This window comes from Myripristis murdjan, chromosome 4 (assembly GCF_902150065.1).
Source record: "Myripristis murdjan chromosome 4, fMyrMur1.1, whole genome shotgun sequence".
NCBI lineage: Eukaryota > Metazoa > Chordata > Actinopteri > Holocentriformes > Holocentridae > Myripristis > Myripristis murdjan.
The window spans coordinates 33,260,439-33,282,315 of record NC_043983.1 but is presented as its reverse complement, the minus strand read 5'-3'; the positions used below and the strand labels follow the sequence as shown (position 1 = coordinate 33,282,315).

The 21,877-nt window shown below is 44.4% G+C and overlaps 1 protein-coding gene across 4 annotated transcripts in view; it reads right to left on the bottom strand.

Annotated features, from left to right (window-relative positions):
* The window catches only part of LOC115358033 (transcription initiation factor TFIID subunit 4B-like), a 33,425-nt gene extending 13,331 nt beyond the window's left edge, over nt 1-20,094 (bottom strand). Inside the window, exons 1-15 of one of the 4 annotated variants that reach the window (XM_030049810.1) lie at nt 19,991-20,094; nt 19,265-19,315; nt 18,272-18,706; nt 17,062-17,183; nt 16,370-16,474; nt 15,669-15,782; nt 15,064-15,186; nt 14,432-14,521; nt 12,990-13,142; nt 11,989-12,106; nt 11,369-11,447; nt 11,030-11,190; nt 6,400-6,530; nt 5,381-5,506; nt 5,020-5,076 (exon numbers count right to left, since the gene is read on the bottom strand). In XM_030049810.1, coding sequence (XP_029905670.1) covers nt 5,020-5,076; nt 5,381-5,506; nt 6,400-6,530; nt 11,030-11,190; nt 11,369-11,447; nt 11,989-12,106; nt 12,990-13,142; nt 14,432-14,521; nt 15,064-15,186; nt 15,669-15,782; nt 16,370-16,474; nt 17,062-17,183; nt 18,272-18,706; nt 19,265-19,304 — 1,854 coding nt within the window. In that variant the 5' untranslated portion in view covers nt 19,305-19,315; nt 19,991-20,094. Of the gene's footprint in view, nt 1-5,019; nt 5,077-5,380; nt 5,507-6,399; nt 6,531-11,029; nt 11,191-11,368; nt 11,448-11,988; nt 12,107-12,989; nt 13,143-14,431; nt 14,522-15,063; nt 15,187-15,668; nt 15,783-16,369; nt 16,475-17,061; nt 17,184-18,271; nt 18,707-19,264; nt 19,316-19,929 lie in introns of all 4 variants that reach the window. The other 3 variants (XM_030049812.1, XM_030049811.1, XM_030049813.1) reach the window with 3 other exon arrangements.
* Between the last annotated feature and the right edge of the window lie 1,783 nt (nt 20,095-21,877).

Here is a 21,877-nt window from a genome sequence, read left to right as displayed (position 1 = left end):
GGGTAAACTGGATAAATCAGGATAAATAAACTGTGTAAATAAACTTTTTGCTAATGGTTTTTGGTCAATGTCTATTTTAATTTTGGGTTGAAGTTTATATTTTCCTTTTCCATTTTTCAAAGGTCTACTATAGGCAGTTGTGGCCAGCATTTTATTCTTAGCATTAGCCTCCCGACTCACTGCTTTTCAACACACCGCCTCCTGGTGGGCCTGTACATCAGCTGTGTTCGCCGTGCGTTGCGTATCCGTCGTACAACAAAGTATAACCAGGGCTTCAGTGTTTGATGTTACAGAGCGATGCATCGCCCCCCGGATTTGCGCCTATGGTTCAATTTGACATCTTGAGTTCGAGCTCCATGTCAGCGAACATCTGCCCTGCTGATGTGTCCTTGAGCAAGTCAGCGAATCCCCACCAGCTGTTCTGCAGCTCGTTATTTATTCAGCCTGGGAGACAGAAGGACGGCCACAGGAGAGAGAAAGAGCTCTGGCAGGATTTGAACCGAGGCCAGGGCGGGCGTACATCTGGCTCCAGAGGCAGGCGACTGAACCGCTCTACCTTCTCCGGGCATGGACACACTTCTGAAGGTAATGCTGACAATTACTCTAATTGCCTTTTCTGACGAGTTGTTTCACTTTCCCGTCAGCAAAGTCTCCAGGAGAGAAGCTGCCAATACAAGGTTGCAGACAAAAGTGGCTGTGAAGGCAGGTACACTGTGGAGGAGAAGGAACAAGGACTGAACAGGAGCACTGTGTGGAATTTTTTTGGGCTGGACAGTTCGTGAAATGTGAAAATGCTGTTTTTAAGCTCCAATTTAAAGGATCACTTTGTTATTTTTCCGACCCAGGCCGCATTAAAATGCTGATTGCTGGTTTCAGTGAGGAGAAACTCCCCACCACTGTGCTGCAGCTTCTTGCTACAAACTTCCCTTTTTAAAAACAGAAACGGTACAGTCATAGGTGTCCATTTAATTTTTGTATTTATTCAGGGCAAGCTGAACAGCTACTCTTCATTATAATGTTTGGAGCCTCTTTTTGCAGAGGCCGCAGTGCATCCTAAACGTGTGTAAGCTGCCTCAGAGCATTGTGCATTATAACCGAGTAATCTGCTAAATATAACCTGTTAAAGCACCGTTTGCAACCTTTTTTGTGGACCACCTCAAGACGTATCTGACTGTGCTGTGAGGTTTCAGAAAGTGTGATGATAATAGGTTCTGAGGCTGAAAATAATTGCCCTATCGGACTGTGCTGAATGCTAGCCAGAAGCCACAGCAGAGTGTAGAGTTTCTCATCGCTGATAGTCCAGTAATTTTAAGCCAAATAAGGGGTCAACGTCAAACAAATTGCAACAGAAGCAAACTCAACTGATTTTGTATCCTCAGTCTGTCCTGAGTGAGGGAAAAAAAGCCCTGAAGAATCCCACTGGGGGAAAGTTTCGAAAAAGACCAAAATATAGCCCATTCAAACGTCTATTAACTTTTTTTTTCATGTGAATAGGGTAAAAATTTTAACCTTTAGGTATCACCATGAAAATTACTGAGTTGATTACTTACCTTAAGACAAATAAAAAATGTATTGTAAGTTTTTTGACATTTTTTAGTAACATGAGCTAATTTGCATAAATTTGCATAAACTCCACAGTTTTACTACAGAGGGCATATAAAGTGGTCTTCTTATGATACTGGCATGAAAATTGGGATGAGCTGTCTCCATGGGTCACTTGACAAGTAACCACTTAGAAATTTCAAAATGGCTGCCATTTTTCAAGATTGCTACCACCTTAGTGGAGCAGTTATGACATGCTCCTTTCTTCAGGAGGTGACTGCTGCTGAGATCAGGGAGCGCCACAATATAGCTTTTTTGATCAAACAGTCATTTTGCTGTGGGTAGCACTTTAGTGGGTCCCCCTTGGTCGAACAATGCTAATGCTGTACTTGTCTCTTGTTCGTTCCTCAGACTTATCTCCAAGAAACAGCCTCACGGACCCAACTCCAAACCTCATCTCTGCAATGATAATTGCTAAAGACTGGTTTTAAGTTCCTTCTTCCTTAATGTTCATTGGTAGCCTAAATGGGTTCCATATCTGTTGTAGCATTTATGCAAATTAGTGTGTACATAATTCAAATATGCACCATTTGCTCATGTCAATAAACAATTTCAAAAAACTTGCAATACATTTTTTATTTGTCTATATGTAAGTAATCAACTCAGCAATTTTCACGGTGATACCTAAAGGTTAAAATTTCTACCCTATTCACATGAAAAAAAAAGTTAATAGGCGTTTGAATGGGCGATATTTTGGGATTCTTCGGGGCTTTTTTTTTTTCCCTCACTCAGGACATACTGAGGATACAAAATCAGTTGAGTTTGCTTCTGCTGCAATTTGTTTGACCTTGAGTCATAAAATGACTGGACTATGAGGCAGGCGGTGAAGCGGTGCTGTGTGTAATCAAGTGAGGATCAACATTTTGATACGAGCGGGATCGAAAAATCCTGAAGCCGTCTTTTGAAGTTCACGTTCACCGCGAAAGAAACAAGACGAGAGCAAAAATTGGTTCTTCCAGTCAACTCGCTGGAACGGCTTGGAAAGACGTCTGCATCAGGACTCCTTGGATCTACCCAGGTTGCTGAACAAAGGGGAAGATGGAGAAGACGTCAAGTCGGCAGGTTCCTCGTCTAGCCGCGGCTTCAAAGGGAGCGCTTTTGCTGCAGCAGCAACGCCTGGAGTCAAGCGAGAGAACGAGCTGAGTCCTCCAAGAGCCGCGCCAACTCATATCACACAAAGGAAAAAAACACGGCAGGAAAATAGTTAAAAGGCATTCGTTTCAGCTTTTAAGTTAATAAAGGGGATCTATGAAAAATCTGCACGAGACAAGTTTACATGTAAGTCGAGCTCTCAGACATGCAAACACCCGACATGTCTGACAGAATGGAAGCCAAAGGACACACAGAGCCACTGCACTGCTTTCTCTACAGGCCAACTAAACAGCGTGCAGGCAAATTAGTGTCTCAGGTATTTTAGGCTCAGAGTAAATAAAATCTCACTCACGCCTGCCAGTTTGGAGCCAAATGCAGAATTTTAAGTTTCAGGTTCATTTTGGTTTTCACGGTTTAGACGACATCACTCTCTGACACAACATAATGTAATGCCAGGTACAGATTCCCACCAATGTTATAATCTATAGGCTACACTGGGACAGCTATGTGTGTGTGTGTGTGTGTGTGTGTGTGTGTGTGTCAGCAGGGCAGAGTCAAGTGGCAGCCTGGTGCAAACGAGGAAAAGCAGTGTGACAGAACAGACAACTACAACAATCATAACAATAAAAATAACAGTGATATATATTTTCTCTCAACATGAGTGGTGGTAGAAATAACAATATGGCGTTCTGCCACAGTTATGTACATTAATACATCTTGGATTTATCACTGGTGCAAAATATGATACTCACCACTGCATTCTTTATGATACAGCTGGTTGGTCGTTGCTTAACGAAAGGCGCAACAAATATTGGTTTCAGTTTATTTTTAAAGCTTTAGTTGGTAAGCAATCTCCTTACATCACATCCTTACTGGAATGGAAAACAGGTCCTCACGTGACCCGGTCCAATGACTTAATGCTTCTTAGAGTCCCCCGGGCTAGCTCAGAACTGGGGAAGACTGCTTTTTCTCACGATGGCCCAAAATCCTGGAATGCTCTCCAAAGCACCTTAAAACTGGAAGGTCTACCCTCTTATGCTGAATTTAACTCTATTATCACTAACCAGTGTGTTTCTAATTGCAACTGTTTTAATTGATGTCCAGGCACATCCGTATTCTTCATATGCCAGTTTTATAACCTTTATTCACGGTTTATTACGTGTATTTCCTGTCATTATAATGTATGAGGTATATCTTATTTGTTGTTGATGTATTTTAAAGTGTAATCTCGGCGGCATTGTAAAAGAGGGAAACCTCAACTGTCTCCCAAGAATAAATAAAGGTTTCAATCAATCAATCAATAGGAAACTCAGGATGTGGACTGGAGACACCGGTGCGTTTACACTTTAGCCGTGTTTAATGTGGTCACGATGCGTCTGGACCACCTGGTTTGGGAGACTGGATCACAATCTGTCTTTATTAATGCATCTTGGGTGCATTAATAGGGAAGGAAGAGAGTTTTTTTTTGTTGTGGTTTTTTTTATTTTGGTGGTTTTTGGTGAAAAATGAAATATTTTTGTTGAAGGAATTCTTGGTTGAACAGAAGTGGACTGATAAAACCTTTGTTTATTTTGTGGGGAAAAAAGGACTGAATCTAACTTTTTGTGGAGTGAATTATTTTTTTGTGAAAAGGACTAAAAACAATTTCAAATCAAAAAGAAAGGACTGAAAAGCCTTATAATTTCTTGTGAAAAAAAAAACCACCTTGAGTTGCATTTTTTGTTGTATTTTGTAAATATATTTATTTCTCTGTTTGGAACAAAATGTGTTGGTTTCCTTGATTCCCTCTTACCAGTGTATTCCTTGTTGGGTTGTTGAGTTTTATACTGAAACATCCTTTGTGTTGGGTTTTTGGAGTGAAGGTTTCTTTTTATTTTCTGACTGTGACTAATCAACAAAATAGTACAAGCAAATTGTCAGGCTTGTCCTCCAATAAGAAATCCGTCACAACACGTGTATTTTTATGTGATCAAGTGCTATCTGACTACCGTCCGATCACCTGAAAGGCAACACCAGGTGTAAAGGAGGGTTTTTACCACCATAGACAGCAAATATGAATCCACCATTAGCCAACTTGACTGTGGGAGGTGGGGAGAGCTCGGACTGTGTAGCTGCTACCCAAAACCTTTTATTGGTGTTTGTTTCAATGGGAGTTTTAGTATCAAATGGAGTAAACACCAGGACAATTTCACCAGGACAAACGAAATAGAAAATCACATTTCTACACAGTTTCAACGCTGTTTTGGAGCTTGTGCCAACCTGAGAAAAAAAAAAAAAAAAAAGAAAAGCCTGGCGCACTAAATGAAAAGACACACACGTGCACACCTCTTTGGCCCGTTGCTTCAGCTGCTGCTGCAGAGGATCCTCGGTGTGAGAGCGACTCTGTGAAGCCAGAACAAACAGATGTCGAGTGAGTGAGCAAACAGAGACAGGAGGAAACAAAAAGGAACTGAAATGTGGAAATATAATCAAGGTCAGGTTTTGGATCAAATGTAGCCTGAAACTCTCATTATCAGGCCAATCCCTCCCAACAGTGCACGATGAAAACTGAGAGAGGAGAAACGTTAATATTCAAAAGACAAATCGACCAGCTCATTAAAGAGTTGGTGAAATGTCCTTGTTTCTCAAAGAGGCAAACGGCGGATAAAGTCGGAGCGTTTCTCATGTCGTCCCGGTGTTAGTTTACCCTGGCCAGGCGCAGCAACCGCTCTCTCTCCTCTTCATCTCTCCTCCTCTTCTTCACAGCCTCCACGTCCTCCAGGAAGCGAAGCTGAGAGCGAACATCACTCACTGCTGTGTGCCACAGGTCCTCCTGACGACACACACACACACACACACACACACACACAAACAAACAAGAATGTGAAGTTTTCCTCAGACTTGTTTTCTCAGTGCTCAGGTGTATGCCATTTTGAGAACATAAAAGCAACACGGCCTGCAGTATCTGATGTGTCGGATCCGAGTGAACAAAAATGGATTAAGTCTATAGAGAGAGAGAGAATACTGAGCCACAGCCACAGTGTGATGAGACAAAAAAAAAAGATGCAGTACAGCCTTTTGTCCATCGGGGGCAGTGTCAAAAACTTGCTACACAGAGCAGAATATATGGCGGTCAGTGGGGCTAAATGCTAGAAAACGATCACTTCATTTGATTCCAAATATTGATCAGTAAGTGGACTGTTCCTGAATATTTAGAATGAAGACAGAATTACAAGCTGACAAGAAATCCACAGTTGTAAAGTGATGCCAGTTTCAGAAAATTTCCACTAGTATTAAGGCGATATGGTATTGACTGGTTTAATGACCAGAGGAAAAAAAATGAAAATTTTTATTGGTTCCAGATTTCATTCATGTAAGCAGAAGGAAATGTGGATCTTCTTCATCGGCATCTGCTCATTTTCACTAAAGCAGTAAAAAAAAAAAAAAAAAAAAAAAATCTGACAATACATTTTTGCTTCTTTTGGTCAGACGTAAGTTAAGGGATGTTATTTACCTTTACCAAAGCCTGACCAAAAGAAACAAAAACGTATTGTTAGTGAAAAGGAAGACATGATGAATGTGTTCGAACTAAAAAAAAATCATTCAGAGGGCTGATTTTATAGTCCTATTGGCTGCTGTTATTTTACTGTTTTATTCTTATAGGTGGAATCACCCTGCATAGACCATCTCTGCTCTCCACTGGGTGTGTGTGTGTGTGTGTTGTACCTTCAGTGCTGCCTTGCGATGCTCGGCCATGGTGCTGAGTTTGTGCAGCAGCCCTCGCAGACACTCCTGGGTGGCGTGAGAAACCAGAGCGACGACGTCTGGGCCGACATCAGTCACTCCCAGAGGCTCTCCTGACGGGACACACACAGCCACCACACCGTCAGCAGCATCGCTCCTCAAAGAGGAGTCTCTGCTGAGCTTCTAAATAAACTCACGCTGAGCAAATCTGCCCTGCCAGGATCAAGAAGTAAAAATAAAATTCTCCTTCATGTTGCCATCAAGCCCATGTGAGCATTTGGATGGGCATGCAACTCTCCCCGCTGAATCATCTGTGCAAACAAAGAGCAACTGCCTTGAAATAAGTCAGACTCACTGACAAAAAAAAAAAAAAAGTTAAAAAAAAAAAAAAAGCACAAGAACAACTTCAGGAGATGAGTTAAGTCCCACAGTGCACTGCTTCAAGAAACAGCCGATTATCGAGATTCTGTCACTGCCGTTGAAGTTCAGCTTTGAGCTTCGACTTTTTTCTCACATCCTGGATCATTTCAGTTAACGGTGGTGCACTTATTTTGTTCCTGATTTCATGTCCAGATGAAACACCATGGCAGCTAACTTTAACCAGCTGTTGTGTTCTGCAAATCGCCGCTGCCTGATCACAAATCTGCCATCATGACTTCCGTCTGTGTGGCTGTTTGTTGCCAGGCTGCATCACGCAAAACTTTTTCTGCAACTTTTTCTGCAGCTGTCAGGAGACGGTCAGGACAAGCAGATCCTCCACTGACAGGACAGTGGCTTCATGCACAGGCAGATCCACTGGGGGGCAGTGCTGCGCTCAAAAGTCATGCATTTTTTATCTGTGCCTCAGGTGACTTAATTTTTTAATATTCTCTCTATGTTGTCCAATGCCGCTGTAAAGCACTTAGTGACCGATGTCTGTGAAAAGCACTAAACAAATAAATTTTACTTACTTTGACTTACAACACATTCATCTTCATTCTTAAAATCCACCATTAGCATCAGCAGGGTAACCTACAGCAGCGTTACTGTGGACTGAATGCTCACTCGTTCCCATCAGACGAACGAGATGCTGATTTTGTGGCTTTAGCTGGCGTCTTTGCTTCAGTAATGATTGTTACTGACATTAAAATAGTTTGCCTGCTTTACTCTTCACCCAGCAGAGAACTATAAATGTTTTCAGTACCATAAGACTGGGATGATATGTTTATATGATACGTTTATCTCCCAGTTCAATACTATCTCAAGTACTGAACTGGAAGTTTTGCGATTCGATTTTAATAATTCATGGTAATTTTTTAAAAATTATCCTCTTTTCTTACTCTGGTCTAAGTGTGGCCTGACTATGGCCCGACTCTGGCCCGACTCTGGCCCGACTCCGGTCTAAGTGTGGCCTGACTCTGGCCCGACTCCGGTCTAAGTGTGGCCTGACTCCGGCCTGACTCCGGCCTGACTCTGGCCCGACTCTGGTCTAAGTGTGGCCTGACTCTGGCCTGACTCCGGTCTAAGTGCGGCCTGACTCTGGCCTGACTCCGGTCTAAGTGTGGCCTGACTCCGGCCTGACTCTGGCCCGACTCCGGTCTAAGTGTGGCCTGACTCTGGCCTGACTCTGGCCTGACTCTGGCCTGACTCTGGCCTGACTCTGGCCCGACTCTGGCCCGACTCTGGCCCGACTCTGGCCTGACTCTGGCCCGACTCCGGTCTAAGTGTGGCCTGACTCTGGCCTGACTCTGGCCTGACTCTGGCCCGACTCTGGCCCGACTCTGGCCTGACTCTGGCCTGACTCTGGCCTGACTCCGGTCTAAGTGTGGCCTGACTCCGGCCTGACTCTGGCCCGACTCCGGTCTAAGTGTGGCCTGACTCTGGCCTGACTCCGGCCTGACTCTGGCCCGACTCCGGTCTAAGTGCGGCCTGACTCTGGCCTGACTCTGGCCCGACTCTGGCCTGACTCTGGCCCGACTCTGGCCTGACTCTGGTCTAAGTGTGGCCTGACTCTGGTCTAAGTGTGGCCTGACTCTGGCCTGACTCTGGCCCGACTCTGGCCCGACTCTGGTCTAAGTGTGGTAGAGTTCTCATATTCTGCCCGAACCCGACCCGACCCGACCCGACATTTTCGGGTCGGGTCAGGCCTAAAATTTACATGAATTGGGCGGGTCGGGTCGGGCTTCGGGTTCTGTGGGGGATTTTTTTTTTTTTTTTTTTTTTTTTTAAATAAAAAAATAGAATTCTGTGTTCTGTTATTGATTATGACGTTTCATTTTTATGTGACTGGTGGAGAGAGTGAGAGACTGGATTGGATTTGGAGCCAGCCGTGCGTGCGCAGCGCAAACAAGTGAGAGAGAGTTGCAGCAGTATCCCGCTGTGCTGGCAGACTCGGCAGCAGGGACGGTTTTTGTTATGGGCAGTGCAACTGCCCAGGGCGCAATCTACTTGGGGGCGCACGAGAAAAAAAAAAATCTCCAGTTTTCTAGACTACCGTATTGACCCGCACATGCCGCGGCACCATCAGTCGGCATCAGGCGGGCCGGCCGCGGCACCGTCCGGTACCGCGCCCACCCGTCAGGTCTGCCGGATCTGACAGGTGAGCTGCCTCATGCTGGCCGGTGCCGCGGCCGGCTCGCCTGATACCGACTGATGGTGCCCCGGTGCCGCGGCCGACCGGCTCTGCTAAATACTAATGGCGAATTTGCCGATTTTTTTTTCGGGCTTTATCGGGCTGTCGGGCCTAAAGTTCGGCTAATTAGTCGGGTCGGGTCGGGCCTCGGGCTGGCCCAGTCAGGCCCGGGTCGGGTCGGGTCTTAATTTTCAGGCCCGATGAGAATTCTAAAGTGTGGCCTGACCCTGGCCTGACTCTGGCCCGACTCTGGCCTGACTCCGGTCTAAGTGTGGCCTGACTCCGGCCCGACTCTGGCCCGACTCCGGTCTAAGTGTGGCCTGACTCTGGCCCGACTCTGGCCCGACTCCGGTCTAAGTGTGGCCTGACTCTGGCCCGACTCTGGCCCGACTCTGGCCCGACTCTGGCCCGACTCTGGCCTGACTCTGGCCCGACTCTGGCCTGACTCTGGCCTGACTCTGGCCTGACCCTGGCCTGACTCTGGCCCAACTCTGGTGTGACTCCGGTCTAAGTGTGGCCTGACTCTGGCCCGACTCCGGTCTAAGTGTGGCCTGACTCTGGCCTGACTCCGGCCTGACTCTGGCCCGACTCCGGTCTAAGTGCGGCCTGACTCTGGCCTGACTCTGGCCCGACTCTGGCCCGACTCTGGTCTAAGTGTGGCCTGACTCTGGCCTGACTCTGGCCCGACTCTGGCCTGACTCTGGTCTAAGTGTGGCCTGACTCTGGCCTGACTCTGGCCTGACTCTGGCCCGACTCTGGCCCGACTCTGGTCTAAGTGTGGTAGAGTTCTCATATTCTGCCCGAACCCGACCCGACCCGACCCGACCCGACCCGACATTTTCGGGTCGGGTCAGGCCTAAAATTTACGTGAATTGGGCGGGTCGGGTCGGGCTTCGGGTTCTGTGGGGGATTTTTTTTTTTTTTTTTTTTTTTTAAATAAAAAAATAGAATTCTGTGTTCTGTTATTGATTATGACGTTTCATTTTTATGTGACTGGTGGAGAGAGTGAGAGACTGGATTGGATTTGGAGCCAGCCGTGCGTGCGCAGCGCAAACAAGTGAGAGAGAGTTGCAGCAGTATCCCGCTGTGCTGGCAGACTCGGCAGCAGGGACGGTTTTTGTTATGGGCAGTGCAACTGCCCAGGGCGCAATCTACTTGGGGGCGCACGAGAAAAAAAAAAATCTCCAGTTTTCTAGACTACCGTATTGACCCGCACATGCCGCGGCACCATCAGTCGGCATCAGGCGGGCCGGCCGCGGCACCGTCCGGTACCGCGCCCACCCGTCAGGTCTGCCGGATCTGACAGGTGAGCTGCCTCATGCTGGCCGGTGCCGCGGCCGGCTCGCCTGATACCGACTGATGGTGCCCCGGTGCCGCGGCCGACCGGCTCTGCTAAATACTAATGGCGAATTTGCCGATTTTTTTTTCGGGCTTTATCGGGCTGTCGGGCCTAAAGTTCGGCTAATTAGTCGGGTCGGGTCGGGCCTCGGGCTGGCCCAGTCAGGCCCGGGTCGGGTCGGGTCTTAATTTTCAGGCCCGATGAGAACTCTAAAGTGTGGCCTGACTCCGGCCCGACTCCGGTCTAAGTGTGGCCTGACCCTGGCCTGACTCTGGCCCGACTCTGGCCTGACTCCGGTCTAAGTGTGGCCTGACTCCGGCCCGACTCTGGCCCGACTCCGGTCTAAGTGTGGCCTGACTCTGGCCCGACTCTGGCCCGACTCCGGTCTAAGTGTGGCCTGACTCTGGCCCGACTCTGGCCCGACTCTGGCCCGACTCTGGCCCGACTCTGGCCCGACTCTGGCCTGACTCTGGCCTGACCCTGGCCTGACTCTGGCCCGACTCTGGTCTGACTCCGGTCTAAGTGTGGCCTGACTCTGACCCGACTCCGGTCTAAGTGCGGCCTGACTCTGGCCTGACTCTGGCCTGACTCTGGCCTGACTCCGGCCTGACTCCGGCCTGACTCTGGCCTGACTCCGGCCTGACTCCGGCCTGACTCTGTACCTGTGTGCAGGATGCGGCTGAGCAGCGGGCTGGGCGACAGGAAGAGCTGATCCTGACACGACTGCACCACCGAGCCGACCACGGAGGTGAGGATCCGAGCGTTCTCCTCTCGGAGGTTCACTCCAGCCATGAAGGTCACATCGTTAATGTCATCGTCCTCTCTGTGGGGGGGAAAGCCACACACACACACACACACACACACACACACACAGCTAACCAGCTCAGCCCTGTGCAGGAGTTCATGTTAGTGAGTTCAGCTCACTAACAGGAGTAGATAAACTCCTCAGCCCACTTGACGTGAAATTGCCTTAAACTCTGATAAAAGGCCAAGTGTTTTACTTGTAGGATCCTGAACTGTTCTTGAGTGGAAATGTGGCGGAGGGAGGTGGGTCGAGAGGCCGCTTCAAAGCAAAACTTCCTGTCAGAGCAAGAGCAGCACACCACAGAGGTTATCTGGAGGGTAGAGCTTTGTTTGCAGTCGCAGTTTTAATTTCACACAGATTAAATTTGTATCAGTGGGGATTTAACAATCAGTTAATGGCAGATGTTGCTGAATTCTGACATTGGCGGGTAAGCTTCTCCATTTACTGGCCTGTGTTCTGTCTTTTTTAAATCAGAACCTACTTTAGAACACAAAGTCTAGCAATCACTGCAAAAAAATGTTCCTAGTCATCATAATCATTTAGTCTCATACTTACAAAAATCTTGTTTTTCTTCAAATAAGTGAAAAAAAATCTGACTTTTTTTCTGGGAACAAGTAGAAATATGTTGAATCAAGGCAGAACAAGGCAGATATCTCATCCCAGTGGCAGATTTTTTACCTTATTTGAGGACCAAGAAGATTTTAACGCTGAAGATGACACTAAATAACTTTTTTAAGATAGAGATTTTTGCAGTGCCATTGTTTAAGGTTAACATAGAGGTTAGTTTCATGCCCTGGTGAGCCGTGTACTGCTGACCTGACTGGATCACCATGTGTCTGGTTGTGCCTCTGGCGGTTTTAGATGTGAATATTCGGGACTGGGCTGAGCTCATCGCTGCAGGTCTTAAAGTCACTCCTCTCGGCTGCTGGAACACCTGGAATCCAAAGAGGAATTCAGCACCAAATGAACTTTTTTCATCTGTAAATCAAGGCCCTTCTCACGTGGAGGATGAACCGGCCACCTTTCATTGCTCACATGCTGGTTTCAGTGTCTCTCGGTGAAAATCAGGGCTTACTACTCCATCTAGTGGCTCAAATCGCTGATGATTCTGGAGTTTCTACTGTGAAATTACAAAAGGTGTCACTGCCTACAACCACCAAGTCAGTTTCCATCTTTCCCTGTTTCCCCTGCAGTCAAACAATGTCAGGTTGAATCTCAGCAACGGCCATAATGAGAAAAAACCATGTGAGGGCATTTGTTTCTGCATTATAACTGAACAATCCAAAAGTGGTTTGCAAAGGAAGCATAAAATAAAACCAAATCATAAACCAATAAAACCAGGTTGAAAAAACAATGTGCAGTATAAAAACCATTAAAAGACAATTTAAGGATAGTGAAAAGAAAATTAAAACTAAAAAAGGAAAGGCCGGCTGATAAAGGTATGTTTTAAGACTCAGCTGACCTGATTTCCTTGGGCAGAAAATAACAAATTGATACGGTGACACTGAAAACCAACAGATGAGTGACACATTTGGAAATAAAACAGAAAAAGACAACATGAAGAGTAAGGTGCAGTAAGGTATGAGGCCACCAGAACGGCTTCAGTGCTCCTTATTTTAGCTTCTACAAGCCTCTGAGGCTCCACTGGATGTACCCTGAATTGATAATTAAATGTTTTTGCACTATAAAATATACATGCAACATGCAGCTCCACTGGGGGTTTTTAATTAATAAAAACCTGCAGTGTAAACAAGTTTTTTTTTTTTTTTTTAAACCAGACTTCTCGATGGAGGTGACGTGAGATGAAACCTGTTTACCAGCTGGGCGGGCTGCCGGCTCGGGCCTGGGCTGGGGGAGCCGGAGGGCTTGGTGGTGCCGGACGGGGCGGCTGGTTTGCTGCCGGGGGTGGACGTCTGCTGGACGAAGAACTGGGCGTCCACGGTGAGGTGTCGCAGCGCGGGGAGACTTTTCTGGGAGGCAGAGGTTATGTTAACACCTCAGCAAGCCTGGCACAAACTCCTCAGGATTAAAATCACAATCAGAATCAGAAATACTTCATTGATCCCTGAAGGGAAACTAGGTCTGTTGCAGGTGGTCAAATTCTCAAGAGAAGAACAAGAAACAGAAGAAATAAAATGTAAAAACATGTGCCTTACAACTTTGTAAAAACAGACAGAGGTTAACTGGGTGAGGGGACTGCAGCATCCTGCAACTCCACTGATGCACAGACCCTTCAGGGTTGAGTTCATAGATCAGTTTTGTCCAATTATTTGGCTGTTATTATTATTGTTTCACGGCTCCATCTTAAGCACAGGAAAAAAAAAAAAAAAGAAAAATCACTTCAGCATAAGATCTCGATTCTTGACACTCACAAACATCCCAGTCAATGGAAGAATCGGATTAAATCGAATCGTGAGAAATGTTGCCTGGGACTGAATCTCTGGCCAATTCAACCGTAAAAACCAAAACCCAAGAGACAATGCTGGCTGTTTTTTTAAAATTTCTTTTTCTTAATAAACATTTTTTTCAAACAGACTAATAACTAACACCACCAAATGACACAAAAGACTGACTTTACACAATTCGACAGCATAATTCAAAATTCTAACTTCAATGAAACTGGCCTATTTCTGATTGAAAACATTTTGTGGAAGTTGTGACACTCTCCAGAATCTGAATCAGAAGCAGTTTATTGATCACCGAGGGGAAACTGGTAAACTGGCTTCATGGGAAGTGGAAAGAGAAGGGAAGAGAAAGGACATTTGACGGTTTGAGGACGTGACGTCTGACTGTGTTTATGACAGCTGATGGGGGTCATATTACGTTAACCCTGTGTTTTATGATTAAGATTAGACACACATGTGTTAGACGTAGAGAGACTGATTCAAAGTCTGAATTAATTTAATAAAACCTAAAAAAAAAAAAAAAATTAAACAGGCACTGCTGCAAGTATCATCTTTTTAAGACCTGATTTTCAAAAGGAAAATAAAACTTTTAACATCTGTATGCCTGTGAGAGTTTCACTTACATGACTGAGGTGACGGCACACAAAGAAACTAAAATATCTGTAACCCCTCTATATACAAAATTAAGACTTTAAATGGTTTCTTTAGATGTCATGGAGACACCTTAAGGCCCCAGCTTTTGAGAGTATAATTTCAGACATTTTCAGATTTTTCCTGGACATGCAGACACCCTGAGGATGTGATAAGAATCAAAGTTTCGCTCTGTCTGATCGTGCTGTTGGATCTCTGTTCACCTTGAGAAACGGCACCAGGAAGGGCTGTGGAGTCGACTTTAATTCACGGTAAAGTTGTTCGGTAAACTCCTCTGGTTCGAGGCTCCCTTCCTGCACAGAGGAAAGAAAGAAAACTGTGAAAATCAACAGTCGGGACTGAACACAGGGGCTCTACAGGTTTGAGAGCCACATTAAAGACTTTTAAACCCTCTGGAATGCTGCCTGGAACTGAATTTAAAAACACAAATCCAATAAAAATCAGTTTCTGACGAACAGTAGTTGTGCACAAAATGAAAATAAGACCCCAAGACATTAACATTAAGGGACACGATGTTCAACTACTCTTTGTGCAGCAGATAATGATGCATATTGAACAACTAATTGTTTCTGTATTGATGTAAAAATGGACATGCAGTGCAGAGAAACCTATCATTACATGGCTAAAAAATAAGACCTTTAGTAACTGGACTGAAGACATTTTAATGCTTTTAAAAGGCGCTAAATTGAGAAAATTAAAGACAAAGTATCTGCAGGTCTCTTTTATCCTGCTGCCTATTCCTCTTCAGTGGTGGCAGAGGCAGGAAAAATGTTATTATTATTATTTTTTTTTTTTTTGTATATAATGAATTTAATGATTAGTGATGGCAATGCACCAGCAGACTCCTGACCAGCCCTCTGACGTTATTGGCCATATCAGCCGACTGGGAGTCGCTGGAGGCCAGTTTGATCAGAGTCACCAGGAAGTTCTTGCACTTCTTCACATTGTCCAGGGTTTCCTGCAGGAGGGACGGAAAGACACAGTCAAGAAGAAAAGATCACACTTTAAATCATCCCGGTGGGTGGATTGGGTTGTTGCAGGGGGAAAAAAAATTAATCACAAGTCATTTATCTTCATCTTCAGTGTAAAAATCTTGTTTTTCTTCAAGCAAGGAAAAAAAATCTGTCAGTGGGATGAGATAATCCCACTTGTTTCCCAACGCTGATCAACTGGTTTCCATAATTTCTCCAATCAAGTGCCATTTTCATTATCCTAGTGGGCTCATCTGCCTCATTCTGCCTTGTTTCAACATATTTATACTACATATACTGTTCTTAGAAAAATTCCCAAAACAACTAAAACCACATTGGAATTCAGAGCCCAGAGTAGACTCAGTTTGCAACTACGAATTACTAGTTAAAGTCTTTTTTTTTTTAAGTTTTCTTAAGAGTAATTTTGTTTTCTTAGTCAAATAAAATTCTAATTCAGGGTCGAACTCACCTGACTGAATTTGGGTGGCGGCTCCTTCAGCTTGCTGCCCTCCTTAACGCCTGTCTGGGTGCCAGGCTGGCTAACTGTCTGGACGACTGCAGGCTTGGGGGCTACACCAACAACCTGAACAAACATCACTTTTCACAACCCCAAATCTCTGCTCGGACCATACATCAGACACTCACTCACTGAAAAAGATGAAAATGAAATACAATCTATGCATCCTTTTATGACTGTCATCCTTTGGTTCTGCTCTGCTGCAATATAACAGATAACCTTGTGATTTTGAACTGCAATAGCAATCTACTTTTTAACTTTTTGTGATTTTAGCTGAGCTCCATCTTTTATCCAGCGAGTGAACAGTGATGCAGGCTGACTTCTGCACTGCGGACTGCTAGGCAAGAGAGGAGCAGGACTTATAAGCACTGCCACACCGTTCACACTGAATGCAAAGAATGTTTTTGTGCTACTGAGGCCCAAAAGAGTGGCATTCCAACAAGGGTTTTTAAAGGAACCACAAAACAGTCAAAGAAAAGGATGTACGGACATATTTTTTCTGTGCAAGATGAAATACACATCATCTCCAAATTCTAAAACCTGCTGCCTGAACTGGCTTCCTGGGTCTCTGAGATATTTTTCTGACAGACAGACGGACTAACGGGAGTCATTATCTGCTGTTTATTAAAGCTGAATGCAGCCTGGTGCGGTACCTTCACCACAGGAGGCTTCTGTGGCGCCGGCTGGAGGCTTGGAGGGGCGGCCAACCTGACCACCGTCAGCTTCTCTGGCTTTTTACATGTAGCTGTTGCAGGCACCTGTTTAACACACACACACACACGCACACGCACACACACACACACACACATACACACACAGGTCTCCATTCATAATGCTACATCACCACTTACAGTCCGGCATGGTCATGTTTTGGTTAGAATGCTAAAAAAATGTCATCAGTTGTATTTTTCCCCAAATATTGTAAAGGTAGTATGAATTTGGGTACATTTTTCTTTGTATTTCAAAACATTTTTTTTCTGATATGCAGTCTTGACGCGCTCGTTTCTCAAGCTTATAGTTCACATCCTCTTATAGTAACTGCTGCTCTACATGAACTGGTTAGTCGTTTTCAAGTCACTTTTCTGGCTCTCGAATGTTAATCAAAAGTATAACCCAATAAATAAATAACCAAAAAAGAAAAAAAAAATTAATACATTAAGAATAGTGGCAAGGGAAAAAAAAAAAATCACAGTTCATGCCTTTTACAGTGCAGCAAACAGAGGTCACAGTTTAAAGTTTCCATAAAAAATCAACAGGTTGTTACTTCCAGGGTGCAGACATAAGATCCTCTGCTATGACATGAACATTTAAACACACACACACACACACACACACACACACTCACCTGAGGGGCGAGCAGTCCGGGTGTTTGAGTGCTGGTGGCTCTTGGCGCCTGCTGGGCCTGAGCCAAAGCCTGCTGGGATACCAGCATCAGCTGCCCGCTGTCACTGCGGATCAACACCATCCCTGCCACAACACACCGCCTCACAGTCACAACCACAACCACTGAGACGGAGGAATGAAACCAGCAACCAGTTCAAGGTGCACTGTGGAAAACTGTCAGTGAGGACCATTTAGACTCAATCAAAAAGCACATAATCTGTGAGTCAGTCCAGCAAGTGGAACCAAACACACTCGACCTTCAAATTATGTGCTTATTGTGCCTTTTTAGTCTAAAAGGCCCTTATGGCCATCAACCCTCAACAAATTTGCATATAAAGCTCCTCTAATCAATTACCTGAAAGACCGTCTGCTGATTAGGTCTTCACTAAATCTGCACTAAGCCACAGAAACCTGAAAATGTATATTTATTTTTCCATTTTGCCTTTCTGTCCACATGAAAATGGTGTTTCTATCCACAGCAAACAAAGCCTATTTGAAAGCGCTTTCCCAAGTGGATGAATGTGAAAATGGTGCTTTCACATTATCGTGTACAGAAAAAACAGAGAAAACTGAGGGTTTGGTGATACAGTGTCTGACTGTCATTTTATCCTGGCTACATCCCAAACAACCAACACGGCAGGTGAAGTAACACGAGTGTTGCTCTGTACACGCCCGTTAAAGAAATGTGACTGTTTTCAGCGAGTTGATGTGGGCGGACGACTTTTCAAAAACTTAATGAAAACTCTGCTGTGGACGGAGAGCTTCAAGCTTCAGATTTCCAAAGGCTAGTGTGGATTTGGATCACCAAAGCAATGTGTGATGAATGGAATCTCTCTTCATGAAACATGGACCTTCATGATACTGATACTGGCAAATATCAGGCTACAATGGAAAATAATGTCAGAAATTTTACCTTGGACCAACATCCATCACCAAAATCCTTGAGCACCACGTCAGAAATAGGGGCCTTGGTATCAGTTTATACTTAGTGTCGTAATCGGTATCAGTGTTGAAAAAAAAAAAAAAAAAAAAAAAAAAATGGCATCAGTGCATCCTGAATTCCACTGGTATTGGTGTCAATACCACCTTCAGGCATGGTGACATCCTCTACTTCAGTACAGGAAAGTACTTGATGTATCAGGACCAGACAGAAGGTAGAGTCCTAGCCTCACCTGATGGGATCTGGATATTGGCTGGGAGCTGCTGGGTGGTGGTCTGTGGCAGCCGGGGGGCCACAGCAACCGGCTGCGGAGCCGTTGTCCTCGGTACGGCTATCACCAGAGTCCGTCCCGAGGCCGGGGTCGGGGTCCGGGACACGGGGGCGATCTGGGTCACAGGCAGCTTGGTGAACTGTGGCTGCCCGCCGGCACTTCGGCCTGGAGTTCCCACTTTAGCGACCACCAGAACAGGAGGGGGCGTGGGTGGAGGCCCTGCGCTCGTCACCTTTGGGAGTGTACCTGCTGGTTGGACGGCTTGGCCACAGGTGGTGAGTTTTGGTGGGACGTGGACGATGTCAGCCATAGACACCACAGACACAGAGGATGGGGGCTGCAAAAGACCTGTGGGGCCACAGGGTGGCGGGGCCTCTGGTGTTTGAATCTTTACATCTGAGAAGCACACAAGATGCTGAAATTAATTACCTTTACTGGAAGATGCTGACATTAAAAATACTAAAAATGCAATCAGTACAAAGTTAAACCAAGAAACATCTATTCCACCAGCAAAGCACCAGCAGGAGCTAGATACAGTAACTGGAATAAAGTCTGGTTACCAGTAAATACATAATCCCAATGAAATAAGAGGTGGCTTGTAAACATTTAAGTTAGGAGTTGTTGTTAATTCTTATTTTTGTGGTAATGAAAACCTATGTAATCTGCTCTGGCAAATCCAATATGTTAATATTTTTTGACAGTACATCTTTCATGATATGTCCTCTTATTGTTGTGGCTGGATAATCCGTCTGAGAAAACCACATTTAATGTTAAATTATATAATCACTTTCTGGTAATCAAAGCACAAAAGGCCATCTGCTTATTATCTCCATTTGCAATTTATTTGACCTGTCTGCTTTCACACTGTCTGTTCGGTGCTGCGTAAGTTAATTGACTCCTTCTGTAAAACTATATTTATCCTCCCTTTGATTAAAAATGTGTTGCCTTCATCACCTGGTGACCTGCTGGCCTCCTGCCTTTCCTCTGTGGACATTCTTATGATTTCTAGATGGAAGGAAAAAAATATATATTATGGCGTGATAATCCAAAAACATTGGCCTAAAATGAAATGACATCTGATAGATTAATTTCGAACCCCAATAGCTATGAAAATCCACCAAAGTCCATTCGGATTTCTGTCAGATTAATGTTTCTTGTCACATGAGCAAAGGTGCGTGCAATATAAACAGCAACTTTTGAACTTTTTCGGGTCTGTAGGAGACAATCTTAAATTCGGCACACACACAGTCCAACAACAAGCAGTTTTCGTGACTATAATTTATTTTTTCTAAGTGTTTTCCCAAAGCTCGCCACTGCCTGACACGTGTCTTTTGGCGGACGCTCACGGATTTAAAATATAAGTGTAAATCTGATAGTTGGGATAACTAGAAAACTTGACGGATTTATATGTACACCGAAATAAAAATTGTCGCCCAATATATCATTATCTTTCGAGATATTTCATGAGATTTTTTATCTTTTATCGGGTAAGCCAGACACTTTTGAACTGGCAGATTTTTTTAACGGAGTCTGGCGCTGTGTTCTCTCATTACAAGACAATCATCTGGTTCCATAACTTCAGTGACTAAAGTGACGGGACAAATGTGTGATAACCTTACCATGACCCCCGACAAACCATCTGAAAAAACAACATGTAAAAAACTAAAAAGTTTTGCTAACTGTGATCTGTTGGCAGCGTGGTGTGTCGGACCCGGTGCTGCGTTCAGGTCCCAGGGGAAAAGACGGAAGAGCTCTCCTCAGAAATGTGCGTGTTTTAATTATAACTGCAATGATTAAAGAAACAAATGTAAGTTTGATGTAGGAAATTGTGAATAAAAAACAAAAGTGATGAAATCCATGCAAACTGGAAGGATAAGTTGTCAGGTGATTTCACAAATCGGAAGACAATATCATTTTAAAAAAAAAATACTGGCACGTTTTTTATGCATTTCCAATATGTAGAAGTAACTATGACTTGAATCGCCGTATAATGAACAACTTCAGTATAGAGATACGGGCTGTAGGTCAGCAAGGTTGTACTGCAAGTTAAGTGTTGTCTGCAGGATGAGCCATTTCAGGCAAAACAGTCTTACTGTTGATTGTTATATGGCTGACCTGTAAAACTAAATTACCTGCACCCCGACTTTCCACACACATACTAAGATAATCAAGCAGTCATTTTACTTGATTTGATTTGATTTGAAAAGTTTATTTTGAACAACAATAAAACAAAGCAACATGAATAACAACAGACAATGAAGTTATGCTCAAAAAGGAGTGGGAAGAAGTCGAAACTTAATAAAACTCACTGTGCATTTTTTATGAAAGGTACAATACTTACTTGTCTCTTTGTCTCTATGTATGTTAATTGTGGAGAAAAGTCAGTTCCTGTCTTTTTTCATGGTCTTGGCCAGATGGCATTAATTATCTTTTCCAACCACCAGGTTCTGTGCAGGAGCCTGGCCAGACCTGTCTTCTGTACTCAAGCACATAGATGTTTGGAAATCTCACTGTTTGGAAATTGTTGCACATATGGTCTACACACATACAGTATTTGCAATTATGCAGTGCTGATAAATGTGGGCACTAGATTGGCTTACACATATATTCTGTTTACACACTAGTTAGCCTACACACGCTTATTTTAACAACATAGTGAACATATTTAGACAGACCCATATTTACAGGATATATTTAAATATAACTTCAGACTTTATTCTCTGCCCTGAGTAAAATATTGCTGGCATGTTAATAATACACTGCGCTTTATTTTCTTGACAATGAGTTTCCTCGCTGTATATTGTATTAAATTATGTTATTGTGTTATTTTCCCACATTGCCGGTCAGAATTTGATATAACTTTGGGCTCTGCTGCTGACGTGCCATGAAAAATTGTGGCTCATTTTTTACACTTTAAACATGGAATGATTATTTGACTGATCAAGAAATATATTAATCAACAATCAATATGGCTGTTCTAACATTCTTAATATTCTGGAAGGCCAGGCAGGAAAGCATCTCCCTGGCCTGTCTGCCCTGTGTGTGTCAGAGCGCCTCCCTGCTGTGGATATGGAGTGTAATCCTGACTGGATTATGCTCTGTGGCCTGGTGCTGCCCTCTCTGGCCCAGTGTCCCGGGACCCTGCATGTGTTACCGGGACATGGTGGATTTGTAAATTGTTGCTGGGTGTGACCTCGAGACTTTCTATCGTTTTTTTTTCTCGCCGCTCTTGGAATCTGGGATAAGGGGTTCAGCAGCGTCCTCATCCCTCTGCATCTTCATGTCATGTAAAATTACCAAAGCTGTTAATTCATCCCAGATTCTTCCTGGCAGATGTTTGTCTTCACTTTTGCAGAATCTGACCAATTCTGCGTACAACCCCTCTGGACGTGACATGAGAGTCCACATGCTCTGTGCTCCCCTGGGCTGCTAATCCACAACACTGGATCTGTATCTCTCCATTCACTTCCATAGTAAAACAGCTCCTAAAATAACACTTTTAGCAGAATAAACCAACACCAACAAAGAGGATTATCACGATATAAAAAATCAAGTCGCTATTTTTAC